Source organism: Chrysemys picta, chromosome 1 (assembly GCF_011386835.1).
Source record: "Chrysemys picta bellii isolate R12L10 chromosome 1, ASM1138683v2, whole genome shotgun sequence".
NCBI lineage: Eukaryota > Metazoa > Chordata > Testudines > Emydidae > Chrysemys > Chrysemys picta.
This window is the reverse complement of record NC_088791.1, coordinates 111864559-111881498: the sequence shown is the minus strand read 5'-3', so window position 1 is coordinate 111881498 and position 16940 is coordinate 111864559. Positions and strand designations below refer to the sequence as shown.

The 16940-nt window shown below is 42.4% G+C and overlaps 1 protein-coding gene across 1 annotated transcript in view; it reads left to right on the top strand.

Annotated features, from left to right (window-relative positions):
* The window catches only part of CACNA2D4 (calcium voltage-gated channel auxiliary subunit alpha2delta 4), a 160986-nt gene that overhangs the window by 142261 nt on the left and 1785 nt on the right, over positions 1-16940 (top strand). Inside the window, exons 31-38 of the mRNA XM_065595497.1 lie at positions 3097-3167; positions 4827-4902; positions 5866-5918; positions 7322-7377; positions 8652-8672; positions 10004-10121; positions 14677-14789; positions 16648-16730. Of these exons, the coding sequence (XP_065451569.1) occupies positions 3097-3167; positions 4827-4902; positions 5866-5918; positions 7322-7377; positions 8652-8672; positions 10004-10121; positions 14677-14789; positions 16648-16730 (591 nt within the window). The remainder of the gene's footprint in view (positions 1-3096; positions 3168-4826; positions 4903-5865; positions 5919-7321; positions 7378-8651; positions 8673-10003; positions 10122-14676; positions 14790-16647; positions 16731-16940) is intronic.

The following is a 16940-nucleotide window of genomic DNA, read 5'->3' as shown; positions in this document are numbered from 1 at the left end:
GGACAAAGGCAACGGCAGACTGCTTAATGACATTATTGCTGTCAGTTCTGGGCACATGGCACCTGTATTCCTCTTGTGCTGCCTCTGCATTGCCCCTGGGTCTTATGGAAAGTGGGGTTTATGCAAAGCTGTTCTCTGGAAGATCTGACGAGTGAAAACCTGTCATTATCATGGATTTAGATAAATTATAAACATTATCCATGTGCCTCTGAGATCAGGCATTCTGGCAGGCTCCAGTGCTATCAGCTACTCTAGCTATTAACTCCCCAGAGCTGGTGAAAATCATCATTGCCCTTCTCAGTCCACAGCTTGCCAATGACTTTTTGTTCATGTTTCATTTGTATTTAGATTAGCTCTTTATTTCACCTGTTACCATTGGTCTCTAAATTGTTGATTCCTACATGGAATTCCTACAGCTTTTTCCTCTGTGACAGACATCAAACAAATGGCAGCTACCCAGCCAGGAGAACACACAGGCAGTAGATTTACTAAGTCAGGAGCCTGAGGTCTGGGTAGGGCAGCCTTCCTGGTCTGTGTCTGCACATCTCACCACACTGCAGCCTTTCCCAGCCTGGGTCTCCACACAGTACAACTCACCACACTGCAGCCTTCCTGGATCTCCACATGTGGGGCACCTTAACACAGAGAAGCGTTCCTGAATCTGGATTTCCTTGAGGGAACAAGTCAGCCAGCTTGCCACATTGTGTCCCTATCGAGTTAGCTATGTAGGTTATATGTGCCTAGTACTTGATGCTGATGCCAGTGTTTTTCAAGTGTATGCCATTAAATACCGAGGCCAATGTCTGTGTATAACAGAGAGAAGGACAGAAGTTCTGCCTGCAAAACAAACCAGGAAACGCATCAGATCGTGAATGAGTCTGTGCGGGAGAGTCCAGTGAGTCATGCAATACTGTGTGTCTCAAGAGGAAGTTCTCCCTGCACCCCATCTGCACCTCAAAGCAGCACAAACTGTTACTGCTCTAACATGAACAGTGGTGGGCCCTTGTTCCTATTTCTCCCTGCATTTGGCCAAAGAAAGGCAACCAAGGAACCAGCTTCTTGTTTAAAACAAATAGAACCTGCCAACAGTGTGACACGTCCCAGCATATATTTCAAGATAAAAATAGAGGAAAATGCCAAAGTGTGTGTGTTCTTACAGTGATGACATGAGCAACTGGGATTGAATTGCCTTAGCTACTCCAGGAGCTGTGAGATCTTCTCCCCCATGTCTCCTCACTCCATCCTGCTGCTGTCCTTTGCCTTGATCTGACACCGCCCCCTGTCCAGGGGAGATAACCTAGCTTTGATCCATGTGCTGATAACAGGAATTCCACCCACAGATCCCGTATAGAAGATAGTTTTAAGAACAGACAGTGGATCATGCAAGCCAGGCCTCCCTGTGCGTTGGGAACTGGAGGGGAGAGGGTGGTCCAGTAACCTCTTCCCAAAGGAAGCCAGAAGCTTAGTGAAAGCGGAGAGCTGCAGAAGGTTAGGAGTTGGGCTTTCCTGAGTGTAAAGAATTGCTTTGATAAAGAGCCATTTGGGTTTACTAAAAATTGAGTTCTCATGTTATCAAGCACACAGTACATAAAAGTACCTAGCTTTGAAAATCTAGTACTGTAGGTCAAAAGGCCAGATCATTGCTGTACTTTCTGGGCCTTATTCTCATTTATACTAAGAATCCATTAAATGTTTACATTGCCACTGCAAATGAGAATCAGGCCCTCTGTGCTCAGGAGGAATTGCAGGAACTCAGTAAGACCTCCCAATATTCCTGAACTAGACAGGCCGCACTCAGTCCAACAATGGCCCTTTGACCTTGCCATTCCAGCTGCAGATTATGTTGTGTTAAATCCAACTGTTCTGGCTCTCTTTACTGCTACAGAATGGTATTAAATGAAGCAGCTGGACCAATAACCACCATAATCAGATTGAAAGACCCAGTGAGGTGAAAGAGCTACAGCTTGCTCAGACACCTTTGACTGTGTCTGAGATTATTAAAATCCAAATTGTAGGGGGAGGAAGAGGTGACTTTATGCGTATGTATTTGTGGTGGGAATGTCTGGCTCTTTAAAAGTATTGGGAGGAGATTTTTAACCAAGTATTACTAAGGTTGGGTGATTATTACCAAATGATTCTTTGGTAAATCCTCCTGGGGCTTCCTAATGGAAAGGGTCACACTCACAGTAATGAAGAATTAATCTCATTTGCTATTGGCTGCTAAACTAGTTTCTCATTAGAAAAGGGAATTTTTGCCCAAACTAGAATAGTTCCATAATATATGGGAGACAATTCTTATGGAAAAAATTAACCCATCAGATCTGTACACTGCAAAATGGACAGAAGACCAATAAATAACTATTTAGTTACCCTATCCCATCCTCAGAGAAAGCACACTTGCCTGAAAACAAACCATTGCTTTGACAAATGTTAAACATAACTATAGTGGACTTACTCTGGTTGTTAGTAAGTAAAGGCAGAATTGTTGTTGAGTTCAAGAAAATCTCCAGAGGCAACATACATTGACTTCTGTAAAGGACTTTTCATCCTCTGATATTGTAATAACCTGCCCAATAGATAATCCCGACTATATCTTTGCACAATGTTTCTCAAACAAAAAGTGATACAGCCATTTTTGTACTTGTTAATATTGCATCTTTGGTACCTGTATGGCTGTGATTTGTAAAATTGCTTATGGTTCCTAAATAAACATGTAACTGCACATACACATTGTAGCTCTCTGTCCCCCTATAGCCGCTGAACTACACAGAGATTTAAGAGTCCACTACAGATTTTGAGCTAACATAGCTGAGTCTTTTAGCTCAGGCAGGAGAGGCACATGCTTTCAGAACCCGTGAGCACAAGTCACAAATATTCACAAGAGAATACAGGCCCCACCTCAAACTTCAGCCAGTCAAAAGCTGGAGCTACGTGATACCTCTTTAAAGGTGCTTGTTAGTTATTAACAGTATTCATCAGGTAGTAGATCCTACAGCTTCTAGACAGAATGGATTGGTTTCACCAGTAGAAAGCTTAGGAACTTTATCACTAACATTTCTCTCTTCCCTCTCCCCTTTTATCACTTTGTCTGTGCAGACTGGAAAATTTTTTGGTGAAGTGGACGGCTCAGTAATGACCCAACTCCTAAACATGGGAATGTTCAGGCAGTAAGTGGAGATCTCCTGCGTACCTTTCTTCTCTTAGGAGGTGATAGAGGTGGGGATGAAATGTATTATCCCAGTGACAGTGGTATAGCTGGCTATAAGGACAATGAGGGAAACCATAAGGTGCGGGGCAGGAAGTTCAATTATTTATTTCCCTACTGTCTATTTTCCTACAGATGCTCTTTCATCTAGCATCTTCCCCCTTACCAGAATCCTCACACTTCTTGTTTTCTCCCTTGTCCTGCCAGGCTTCTCTTGCTTACTGGATCCAGCTATTGCAAAGCATTATGGGATCAACTAGATCCCAAACTGCCCCTGTCTTGCACTATGTAAACTGCACCTATGTCTTAGTCCCATATGTTAGAAGGTGCTATATATATGGAAAGCTTCTCTGCTTTTGGTTGAAAGCTTTTCAGTTTCTCATCAGACCTTGAAAGACTTTAAATGATTGGCTGGCTGCCAGAGACCTCCCCAATAGCTGCAATACAATTGGTTGAAATTTTTTTCCCTTTGAATGTCCTTCACTGGTTTAGTTGCACAGTAATTCTTTAGTAAGTTCAAAAACAAATTAAACATTTAGATGGATTAAAAATGGCATCTGGGGTAACTCAGGTAGATAAATTATAATCCTCCTGTTCGAGGGCATACAATGGTCACCATCTGAATTCAGGAAGAAATTTCCTCCTATGGTATAGTATTGCACAGTGTAGCCTATGTTAAGTAAAAATTAGGTTTTGGCTTAAGTTAGCCTAAGTGTAGAAGAGTATGGAGAAATGTAAGTTGCTAGTGTAAGAAAAGTTAGAGAGAAATTGAAAACAGTAAAATAGAAAAATTGAAGTTGGCTACAACGTAACTTTGCTCATGTCCTTGCTATTTTTTGCTTATAACTAGTTTTAGCAGTGTTTTAATGTGTTTTTTAAAATGATAAATATTTTATTAAAATGTTATCTATATTAATAGCATGAAAATACATTGTAATAGATGTCAATTTAAATAATGTGCTATGTAAAAAAACAATATAATAATAAGTGGGTTTAATGTTAATTATTCTTATAATAGTTATAAAAAAGTCATTTTGTTAAAATTGAGGAGAGTTCCAATCAATATCAAAAAAGTACCGTTAGGTTCCAAGCTTATAAAACTTTACTTTGCTCTGTTGTCAGTGGACTAATCACCCTTCGACATACTATTTCACAGTCAAGTGTAAGTAGAACTGTAGTATTGTGTAAGTAGTAATTGCATGCCTGTTTGCTTAACTAATCATTTTTCTTTTGAATCAAGTTCAGTTTTATCATTCACCGTGTCACCTAGTGGTCCTTTGCTAAATAGATTGTCTGTAACCGACTGAGGGCTCTAATCTGAAAACTAAGTTGTGTTTTGTTGCACCCTTTTCTTTAACAAGTTCATATTAATTGGGATCATTTCAACATAAAAGTTATAGCAGCTACAACACCTCTCTTGGCAGCATCCAGCATTAGCCACAGACAGGACAGTGGACTAGATAGACCATCAGTCTAATCAAGCATGGCAATTCTTATGTACAAAAATATATCCAGGATATAGCCTGAGTAGGAAAAAATTAGCTCACACTTGAGTGACCATCTCATTGATGGTCGCACTTCTTGCTTTTGACTATTTGCTTGTTTTGCTTTGATTTTATAGGGTGACGATGTACGACTATCAGGCCATGTGTAAAATGCCCTACCATCATCACAGTGGTGCCCGGCTTCTGCTCAGTGTACGTATCTCCCTACAGTCAGCCCATTGCATGAATGCTCATCAGTAGTTTGGTCCAGAACTTCTCTAGTGCCTTGGAACACATTCCTGTTAAGAGATAAGGAGTTGTTTGTTCTCAAATGATGGGAAATTCAAACTTGACATATAGATCAGTGCAAATCCATTTCCTTCAGCCATTTACATGCGGTCCCATCATGCCTATCAGGCATATAGGGAACCACAGAAATCTATGCAATGAACTGTCACCAGTACAGTGCCAGGCTTGTCTTAGGTTGCAATCTGTAGATGAAAGTGGAGGAATTGACTGGGCATTGCAATGTCAGCATCAGGAGAAAGTCCTCTAGGAAGAGGCATTCAGACTATCATGGAAGAGATGAAGACATGGAAGAGGGGACCAAGACTAAACTTTCTGAGAATAGCACATAGGCCAGGAACTACCTAAAAAGGTAGGTAGATTGGGCAATAGGCAATCCACTTTAAAGAAAGGCTGGATGGATTTGGGGTTAAGATGCTGTGTTATTAAAAGCAGACAACACTAACGGTAGTACAAGGCTGCTAATGCCGCGGCTTGTACCAAAAGTACCACTTACCAGCAGATAACAGCATTCTAAACTGGCATTGTCCCATTTAGTAGGTTTATTTCCTCCCTGCTCTGTGCTCTCAGAGGTCATCCATACCAGAGGAAAATCATCAAGTAATTACATCTTCAAAGTCCCATGCACATTTGGGATAAACTCTCTGACCCAATGTGAGTGGAGGTGTGGAGATATTATTGGTGGCAAGGAGACTACACTGGCTTTTGATGCATTTTGCAAATTTCCCATTGATTCCAAGAGCTTAAATTCTAGCCCATCTCCAAGAATTTGCTTGATAGAGAGAACCTAGATGAAATATTGAGTCCTGCAGGATGACTGTCTTTTCTGTGAGCAGAACTTGATGGTATTTCTTTTTTCTTTTTCTCCAGCCCATTTATACCTTTCTTGCTGCAGTGAAGTGGCTGATAAGTGATTTCCTCGTGTGAGTACCACATTTTGGGAGGATCACACCAACAGGGGAGAGATCTAAGACAAATACAAGCACAGGCTTGTTGTTAAGACATGACTACAGTAGAACCTCAGAGTTACAAACATCTCGGAAATGGAGGTTGTTTGTAACTCTGAACAAAACATTATGGTTGTTCTTTCAAAAGTTTACAAACTGAACATTGACTTAATAGAGCTTTGAAACTTTACTATCCAGAAGAAAAATGCTGCTTTCCCTTTATTTTTGTAGTTGTTTACATTTAACACAGAACTGTATCGCGTTTGCTTTTTTTTTGGGGGGGGGGGGGGGGGGAGTCTCCGTTGCTGCCTGATTGCATACTTCTGGTCCCAAATGAGGTGTGTGGTTGACTGGTCAGTTCATAACTCTGGTGTTCGCAACTTTGAGGTTCTACTGCATAGGCATTTCTGTAGCATTCATCAGCATAGTACCTGAGCACCTCACCACAGCCCTGTGAAATACAGAAGTACTAATATTCCCATTTTGCAGATTGGGAAACAGAGGCACAGAATGGTCATGTGATTTGCCCAAGGTCATCAAAGTGCAAAGTCTGTGACAGAACCAGAAATTTCACCTAGATCTCCCAACAACCAGTGCCGTTCCTTTAACCACTAGACCATCCTTCCTTTTCAGATTTGACTAGGATCAGTTGAGAGCAATTGTTCAGTTGAAAAGAGATAAAGAAAGAAGAAATTAGTCTGTTCAAATAAGAATCCTAGTGCCATGCTGGAGACTATACCCTGTGTTTCCTGCACATGGGTGCAGTTTAGGAGGATGGGGAGAGAGGGGAGAGAAAGAGGTTTAAACAGGAGCACTGGAGTCAGCTTCCCCTCAGATTGAGAGGAAGTTCAGATCTACATCTGGGTCCAAATGTTGCAGCTTCGATCAATCTTTACACTGGGCCCAAACTGAAGCACTGAATCTAAACATCCTTGAAATCTGGGAAAGATCCAGAGTCCAAGGCTTGAGCCCATCTGTAGTACAGATTAGTTCACCAGGCACACACTGCAGCTGTCGCTGTGTTTGCCTAGTACCTGCTTCTGTCGCACTGATCAATACTTACTCCACAGCTGGTTCTCAATATGCTCGAGTCATTTCTCAGCCTCAAAGGCCACAGAGCTAATGAATGCACTGGGTGGGGGGCAGCTTACACTGTCCTTTGGGAATAAGCCATTCCAGCATGAACAAAGCAAATCAGAGAGCCAAAGGGATGTGCTGAAAGGGTGAAAAAGGTCTCAGGCTTCTGCTGCAAGAAAATTCACATTGCACATTTTAGGACTTGGGCTCTTTAGGCCATGGCAGTCCACTGGGCCATCTCTGTGACATCTGTATCCTTCTGGACTACTGTAAAATGTCCTCTCCCCTTGCTCTTTTGTCAGATTTCTTTTGGAGTTCAATATTTGTGGCTTCTGGCACTCAGACAACTTGGCAGATGGTAAGTATGCAGGAATACAGCTACCCCATAGCACACAAATGTTACAGCACCACTGGAAGGAGGAGTTACACAGAGAATTTTTGCACAGTGCCAAGCCAACACTCGCACATTGGCACCAGGAATTTAGTCTCCAGGTCCTATTACCACCATGTTCAAGACCCGCTGAAGCTCCAAAGCTGAAAAGCACTCAGAATGAAGTTCTTGTCTCAGTGTCCCAGTGCCTGGGGCTACAGTGACTTTACAGCAGCTTAATATCATGGGAAGTGGTAGAATGGTTTCTTCTCCCCTGGTATCCTGACAAGTTTTCCCCTCATTGGACCAACTGAATATATAAGTCAGCTGTGGTGCATATTCAGTTAAAAGACTCCCTCAGGTTCTATGGAATTCTATAGCCAACATATAATTCTCTGTTAAATGATACAGGATGGTTTTAAAAACCTATAATTTGTCATTTCCTACTACATTCTATAGGGGATCTATCAGTCAAGACAATGAAAACAGAACATTGCACAATAGTTGAGCACAATGCCTCATTAGGAGCTGGAAGGATCTGTATGAATTAGGCTGTATTGTAATATGAAATCCTCACTAGTTATTCATAGGTAAATCCTGCTTCTGTTGAAGACAACAGCAAAATCCTCATTGACTTTGGTATTTGGCCTTCAGTTGCTCTGCATTTCCCAGTATTCTGAAGAGCTCGATCTTATACTAAGAAGGTGAAATTCATCCTGTTCAGAGTCAGCACGAGACACAAGCACCATTTAAGTCCCACTTAAGTCCTCAAAGTAAGGATTAACTGGGACTTCTGAAATGATGGGACTTGTGTAGGCTTTCTGAACAAGCGTGAACTTCATGCAAAATACATAAGATAAATGCTATGGCCCTCCTGAAGAGTGGCATATTTCCTTCAGGATCACATAGGTTCACAGAAGTGGGGGGCAGGAAGGAGAGAGAAACAGGTTAGATTACCAAATCCATTCCCGTTGTCTGTGCAGGAGAGAGTGCCCTTATTAGAAGATACATCAAGTGAGTGAAAGGTTTGGTTCTATGTGTCCATAACTATGTGTCACTTTAAATGGATGTGTTTTGTTTTAATTATACTCTCTTGTGGGGGGGTCTGATTTCTGTACTATTCATCATCACTTCCTTCTCTGCTTTCTTTCATTTTCCCCCTCGCTCCATCCATGACCTCCCCATGTGACTTCATACATTCACTGTGCTGCCATCTTGTGTGACTGTCATGTGAACCCATCTTCATTATGTGACTCGGATAGCCAAGTCCGTCTTCCATCATTGTAAGTAGACTGAACAATTTGAGTTTCCTTGGAATGGAAAGTGGAGGTTCACAAAGCATTTAGTCAGAAGCCTTAAAATGGGAAGGGGCAAGCAAACCGGTCTTTTGTTTTTTTCCTGCAACAGTCCTGAATTTGCAGTGAGGTTTCAGAGTAATGCAGGTGGTGCAATTCTTTGCACTGCCAATGGTGGTGATAGAGCTGCTGTTAATTGTTGTTTGTTGAGCTGCCAATATGGGCCAGGTCTCTGAGAAGTCAATAAAAGGAGGAAAATACTAATCTGTTTAGTGATTGGCTGACCAGACAAAGCCTAGCCAATTATTACTACAATACAGATGGATCCTTGGCCACTTATAACATCAGCAAGTATGAAGGGGCTTTTGACTTACTAGGCCTTGTAGGGGACTTGGAGACCCAGCTGTCACTGTCTTTTTCCAGGAGCTATGCAGGAAATGAACAAATGATAACCCACTCCTTCATATGAAATAAACCACACTGTTTTATGTGCTTCAAATATTAACAGGCAATGTAGGGTTTCCTTCCACAATATCTTCGCTTAACTCCTCCTCACCAATAGAGCTACAGTAATGCCAAAATAGTTAAATCAATATACCCGCCCGCCCCTCCCCCCCCCCAACTGGGGACTCAGTTGCATCAGTCTAAAAGTACCTTATACTGGTATAGCTTATTCTCATTCGCTCTGGGAATAGCTATACTGATATAAGGTACTGCTATAAGTGCATCCACACTAGGGGAGTTTTACCACTTTAACTATATGAGTACAGTTAGAAACAGTGTGTGATAAGGCCTAGTATTACTTTATCAATGTAACCAGAGAGTAATATCTCAAACAATTCTCCTTCTACACTGGTTTTCCTGCACCACCTGGTGGCTTTAAGTATCATTGCACTTCATTTTTGTCAGCAACTTTGCCTTTTTTATTTTATTTTTTGCATCGTCCACATTTTTCTTTCAATCCATTTCTCTGGGCATATCTACACTTACTGGTAAATTGGCACTGCTGCAATCAATGCGTGTCGATTTAGCAGGTCTGGTGAAGACACGTTAAATTGATGGGAGAGTCCTCTCCTATCGATCTGTGTACTCCACCTCGGTGAGAAGTGTAAGGGAAGTCAATGGGAGACACTCTCCCGTTGACTCAGCGCAGTACAGCCACCGTGGTAAGTGGATCTAACTATGTCGACTTCAGTTACATTATTCACATAACTGAAGTTACGTAAGTTAGATCGATTTACCATGGTAGTGTAGACCAGCCCTCTGTCTCTCTGTTCCCCAAGCCTCGTTTCTGACTTCATCTCTTTTTGCCATTGCAGCTCACAAGCATAAGAAACATGATATGCTGCAGCCATGTGACACAGAATACCCCGTCTTTGTGTACGAGACCACCATCAAAGAGACCAACGGGCTGATCGAGTGCGGAGACTGCCAAAAGTAAGAAATAAATCTCCTTTATTTCAGGATTTTACCCATAGGCCTGCACTCCTTCCTCTGGCTCATCCCAGCTCATTGATGCCACCTGAAACTCACTGAAAGAGAATGACAATATTTGAGGACAATCCCCTGATACTCTGTGCCTGTTTGTAGCATTTCTAAAGCACCTCACATGATCAGTGGAACTCCCTGGCCACATTGCATGTCAGCAGAAGTAGACAGAGAGGTCTGTCAGAAACCCGGGTTTTAAAATAACACAAAACCAAAATCTCCTATTAATACCAAGAGCTGGTTGGGAAGTGGGCAAAAATGCACACACACACAAAATCAGTCATTTTCATTCCACAGATTAAAGAGAGGAACAATTTTTTGCTTATTCAAAATTTTTACAAACATTTTCTGTTTAGAAAGCATTCATTTTCAATAGTTTTCAGTTTTCCTTTTTCTCCCTATTTTCATTTGTTTCCCTCCTCCCTTCCATTTTTCCAAGGAAAAAAAGGGGGCAGGGAAAAGAAGAAATAAAGGAAAAAATATAAACCAAAAAAGGCAAAAAGTGGGCAAATTTCTTGCTTTCCAATTTCATCAAAAAATAGAAAATTAAAAAAAATTGTGAAAGTTTTTGATTTTGAATAAAGGCCATTTTTCAACAACTAAAATGTGACCAGCTCTTAATAACCCTTAAATTATTAAAGCTGAAAATGATTAAAATTAGATTTTTTTTACCCTTTATGCTAGTGAGTTTCACATTTTCATTTATAGTCAGCTTGCCTTTTGGGTTGCCATGCACTAGCCTAATGCTGAAGTCTTTGCCACCCACACACTGCAGGGAGATATTTAAATCAATTTTTAACACTTCTATTGATTTTAGGCTTTGCAAAATCTAATTTTTCACAGAACCCAAGTGTGAACTCTAAACAAATATAACAGATGTCCTGGGTAACTATAGATCAGTTAGCCTGATATCAGTCCCAGGCAAAACAATGGAAAAACTGACATGGCATTCAATTGATAAAGAATTAAACAACAGGTATATAATTAATGCTAGTTAACATGGTTGAAACCCGATTTCATTCTGTGAGGAGACTACAAGTTTGATAACGGTCACTGTGTAGATGTAATAGACTTTTGCAAGACAGTGGACTTAGTACCACATGACATTTTGATTTAATAATTAGCACTATACAGTATCGCTAGAACACATATTAAATGGATTAAGAACTGGCTAACTGACAGATCTCAAAAAGTAATTGTCAATAGGGAATCTTCAAAGAAAGGGGGAGGGTGGTGTTTCTTGTGAGGTTCTACAGGGATCAATGCTAGACCCAATGCTATTCACCATTTTTATCAATGATCTGGAAATAAATATAAAAACACTGCTGATAAAACTTGCTGGCAACACAGATTGGCAAATAATGACAAGACAGTGCAGTCATGCAGACCCACCTACACCACTTGGTAACCTGGGCCCATTCAAACAAAAGGCTTTTTAATCAGACAAATGCAAAGTTGTATATCTAGGGCCAAGGCATGCAGGCCATGACGACAGACTGGACTATATGCTAGAAAGCAGAGACTGAAAAAGTTTAGGGGATCACAGTGGACAAGCAACTCAAGGGGAGCTCCCAATGCAATCCTGTGGGGAAAAGGGCTAATGTGATCTTTGGATATACAAACAGGGGAGTAGTGAGTAGGAGTAGAGGTGATTTTTACCTCTGTATGCTGCATTGGTCAGACGGATACTAAAATACTGTGTACAGGTCTGGTGTCCTTTGAAAAGTAGGTTGCATAGTTTGAGACGATGCAGAAACGAGCCACCAAAATTATTCAAGGGCTGGAGAAAATGCCTTACAGTGAGTGCTGTAAGAGCTCCATCTGTTTAGAGTCTCAAAAAGAAGAGTGAGAGGTGATTTGATTACTGAGTACAAGAACCTTTATGGGGAGAAAATACTGGGTACTAATTACAGGGTTCTTTAGTGGAGAAGGGCATAATAAGATTATGAACCAATGAATGGAAGATGAAGCCAGACAAATTCAGATTAGAAATAAGACACGTATTTTTGACAGTCTTGGAACAAACCACCAAGAGAAGTGAATGGATTTTCCAACTCTTGTTGTCCTCATAGCAAGACTGGTTGCCTTTCTGGAAGATGTGCTTTAGCCAAACACACCACCAGTTATTGGGCTCAATACAGGGGTTTCTGGGTGAAGTTTAAAGTGCTGTGATATATAGGAGGGGCAGGTTAGATGATCTAATAGTCCCTTGCAGTCTATGAACCTCTGAATTGTGCAGATTGGGAAATACATATGAGACTAGAGTGGAGCTATGTTTATTAGAATAAACATTTAGAGCTAAATTGTGAGTTTGCCGATAGGAATCGAGAATAGGTCACAATTTCCTCCCCCACCTCCTGCTTCCTCCTACCAGTAACAAATCAAGCTACCATCCCCAGCACAGCTCTATGGCGGGTCGGGGACACAAGTGTGGAGTGAGAGCTTTCTGGACCCAAGGGCCAGGTAGCCTGCACAGGAGCATAAAGCAGAGTGGGGCGCTGCATTCTGATTCTCCCTTAGGCCTGGTCTACACTAGGGGTGGGGGGTCAATCTAAGATACGCAGCTTCAGCTACGAGAATGGCATAGCTGAAGTCGACATATCTTAGATCGAATTAAAATTACTTACTTCGCATCCTCGCGGCACGGGATTGACGGCCGCGGCTCCCGTTACACCCACCCATGTGTACACTGCCAGCCACCTATAAGTATATTAGAAGCTGCCCACAGAAACTGCAAGGTGGGTGAGGTAATATCTTTTATTGGCCCAACTTCTGTTGCTGAGAGAGACAAGCTTTTGAGCCACGCAGAGCTCTTCTTCAGGTCTGGGAAACTTACTCAGAGCATCACAGCACAGTGCAAGGTGGAACAGATTGTTTAGCTTAAGTAGTTAGCACATATTATAAGGGACCATTCAAGGTAGAGTGGCCCATTCATACCTTTGCAGTCATAAGACAGAAAGATGGGGTTAGACAATTACAGATGGTTGTAATAAGCCATAAATCCAGTGTCTCTGATCACTCTATGATTTTTAATGTCTAACAGAGTTATGAATTTAAGCTCCCAGGCTTGGCTTTTGAAAGTGTTGTGCAGGTTTCCTTTGAGGATAGGGATTTAGAGTGATCACTCTGTGAAAAGTGTTTACCCACAGGTGATAGGGTGTTTTTGTCTTGTATCATTTTCCTGAATGAATTCAGTCAAGAGTGTAGTGATTGTCTGGTTTCACCCACATGTTGTGATAGGCATGTGTAGGATCTATGGATCTTGAAAGGTGTGTTGTGTGTGGTGTTGATCTTTGTAGCAGTGGAGATAGGTCTGCAGGTTTTGCATGTTGTTCTGGCAGGATCTGGTGCCACTTTGAGTTGGTGTTTCCGGGTCTATGGGGAGCTTGCGTATGAGGATGAAAAAAATGCAGACATTCTTATTTTGCCATCATCGCTACACAATGCTGCACAGCATCTTCTTCCAGTCAACGTTTACAGGTTACAGAATACCTGCTCCCCTCAAACTCCCAGCAGAGGGCAGCAGAGCACTGCAGTTCACACTTGTTTCAACTGACTTTTTAGAGAGACTGCCTTTGGGGGTCAGCACCAGAGCTGAGAGAAGAATGGGGGGTTTTTTGGTTTGGGGACTGAACTGAAAAATCTGTCTGGATTCAAACCAAAACCATTAAAAAAGTTTTTGTCAAACTTGAAACAAAAATTAAAAATTTGTTTCAAATCAAACAAAATATTTTTGGTCAATTTGAAATGAAGTTTTTCAGTTTTTCTATTTGATGTGGCCCATTTTGGGTGTTTATTACATCTCCCCATGTTTGGGGGGTGGATTTTAAATAAAGGTATTAGAACATCTGAATCTGAAATTTTATGAAACAAAAAGGCAAAAGAAAACATTTCCAAATGTTCAAAACAAAAATTTGAAATAAAACACGTTTAATATTTCGGGGGGAGGAGGGGGATTCAGTTTCTCAGCCAAAGCTATATGTCAAATTTGACCCAAATTAATAAATAGATTCAGAGCACCAAAAATGCATTTTTCCAATGGCACAAAACTCAGCAAATGCAAAGAGACAGCAAGCATCACGCAACCACGTTACATGAATGTGCTGTTTTGTATTACTCTGTCTCTATTTTTCTCAACCAAGTTTCTCCAACCTAAGCAAATTCTTACCTTTATAGGACAATATATAACACACACAAACGTGTGTGTATTTGCCTAGTTTGGATTTTTAAAAGTCAAATGAGTTTGGCATTATCTGAAGATAAAAAGGTACCTTAATAATGTCATCAACTGAACATCACCTCTCCTTCCCCTGCATTCTCTCTGTTCTTCTTCCTTCCCTACCCTTTCCCTCCTGCCATCTCTCTTTCCCATTCTCTCTTCTCCTTATATTCCTTGCCCATGGCCATTATCATCAGGTGCTGCAATTTCCCGATCTGCTATTCTAACCACGTGCTTTGGGGTGGGTGGGTGGATATGCTTTCTTTCTCTCTCCCCCTCCTACAGGATGTTTGTAGCGCAGCAGATTGTCAACAGTAACCTCCTGCTCCTGGTTACAGATGCTACCTGTGACTGCAGCATCTTCCCACCTGTACTCCTGGAAGCAAAAGAAGTCAAATATATCCTTCTTCTATCACAGCATGTGTTAGACTCTGCAGCCCTTTCTGCTGTTCTCCCACTGCAACAATTAGTCTGGGGGCGGAGGATCTGTTCCTGTAGCAATTAGGCTGGGGGAGGATTGAGGAGGAAAGAGCAGGGAGGTATAGCTCCACTTGTGATGCAGCAGGATGCAAGTGTGGGTACAATAGGCAGGCATGGTGGAGGGAGCAGAGAGATAGAGCAGGCAGGTTAGAGGTGTGGTTGGAAATGAAAATCTTCCCTTTTAGCCACCCAAGAACTCTAACCCCATTTAGAGCCTGGTGTTGAAAAGTGGCCTCCATTGGGATGAGCAGAGCGCTGTGCCAACCATTCACTGCAATGCAGGGGCTCCTGCGTGGATATCTATGCTCACTCCCTGCCCCACATACCTGCGAGGGAAGGGAGCAGCAGCCCAGTGGGGACTCCAGCACTGTGGAGTAACCCAAGCAGGGGTGTACATGGATCCTCCCACCCCCTCACTCCCCAGCACGGGTATACATGAGGACTCATGACTGAGCTGTAACTTGTTAAAAATACAATAGTCCTTCCTGTTCTGTTACTGCCCCTTATAAATAACCAGTTATGTACCCTGCAAGTGGAAGCTGGACCCGACTCTCCCCTTGTGAACTGGCCTCAATTGGCCATTACCTATTTGTATAAGCTACAGAGGGAGGGCATTTTGCAGATTGCGCTGGGATTCTAGGGAATGCACTCACTGTTGCACCAGCCCTTCTAGGGTCAGCAGCTTATTTAAATACACTAGAAAACCTAATCTGGGAACTTCTGAAACAACACAGGGAGAACAGCTGTAATGCTTTGTTTTTATAGAGCACTAGCAGATAATCTCAAAATGGCTCACAAACACTAAGAAACCCAGCACCTCTGAGAGGCAGGGAAGTATTGTTATCCGCACTTTACAGCTGGGGAAGCTGAGGGACAAAAACACTTGCCCACGCTCACAGAGGAAGCCTGTGGTTGAGGCAGGAGTCGAAACTTTATCACCTTGCGCCCAAGGCAATGCCTTAACCACAAAATTATCCTGCCGCCCTCTGCTACAGAATATACAAAAATTCTGAACAAGAATCACTGGGAACCTAAGTGAATGGAAACATGACTTCCCAATTGCCAGCCCCTGAGAGTGCTGGAGGAGGGCATAGAAGCTACATGTCAGACACTTCCATACAGACCAGTTAACTCCGTGCCTGGTATCACCCAGTAGCAGGGTCAAATACAGTTAATAGGAAAAGTAATGACTAGTTGGCATGATTTGTGATGTTAAAGCATAGCCATGGTAGAGGTGGGGAAGAACCATGGGGTTGGGATAATAGGGGGAGGAAAGAGACCGACATGATGGTGATGGTAGAACAGACGTCTGAGAACAGCGGCCCAGTTATTGGTAAGTCACCTACAGCAGTTGTTTCTTTAATTCAGTCCTGCAGGATCATGCCCTTTCCTCATTAACTATGGTCACATTAAGCTTTCTGTCTCTATTATCCCGTCACCATGAAAGAAAGCAGCTAAGCATTTCCGCCTTCTCCCCAGCCTCTGTTCTGTGTGCTCCCTCCCTGGCACAGAGCCAACCTGGGATTTCTTTTTATAATCTTTTGCTTCCATACCGCAGCTTATTTCTTTTTACAGCCTTGGAGACTAGTCCTCCCACGTTGTGAGTTTGCCTCTGTCCCCTCTTATCCTACTTCCATCTGAATTCCTAGGGCCCTTGGACACAGCTCTAAGATTCAGTCATAGCCTCGCTAGGCTGCGTGAGGGACCTCAGAGTCTTTTGTCTGTGCTGCTTTTGTCCCTTTCTAAATGCTACTGTTGATCTTAATGGCAATACACATAATGCTTCGGTGAAGTGCGACAGGATGCGCTCCCAGAAACTGAGACGGCGGCCAGATACCTGCCACGCATTCCATCCGGAGGTACAGTAGGGACCATGGGGCTTTGCAGCTGGGGCTGTGTGTGTTCGGTCTCATTCACACCACTACACCTACTGCATAGGCTCAGAAATGCCCAAGAGCTTGTGATTATTCTATAGTGGTTTTCCACTTAATTAGGGTGATCACCTTTTCAAAAACACAAAACCGCCCCCTCTGCGGTTCCCAGCCAATGGGAGCGGCGGAGGCAGCACT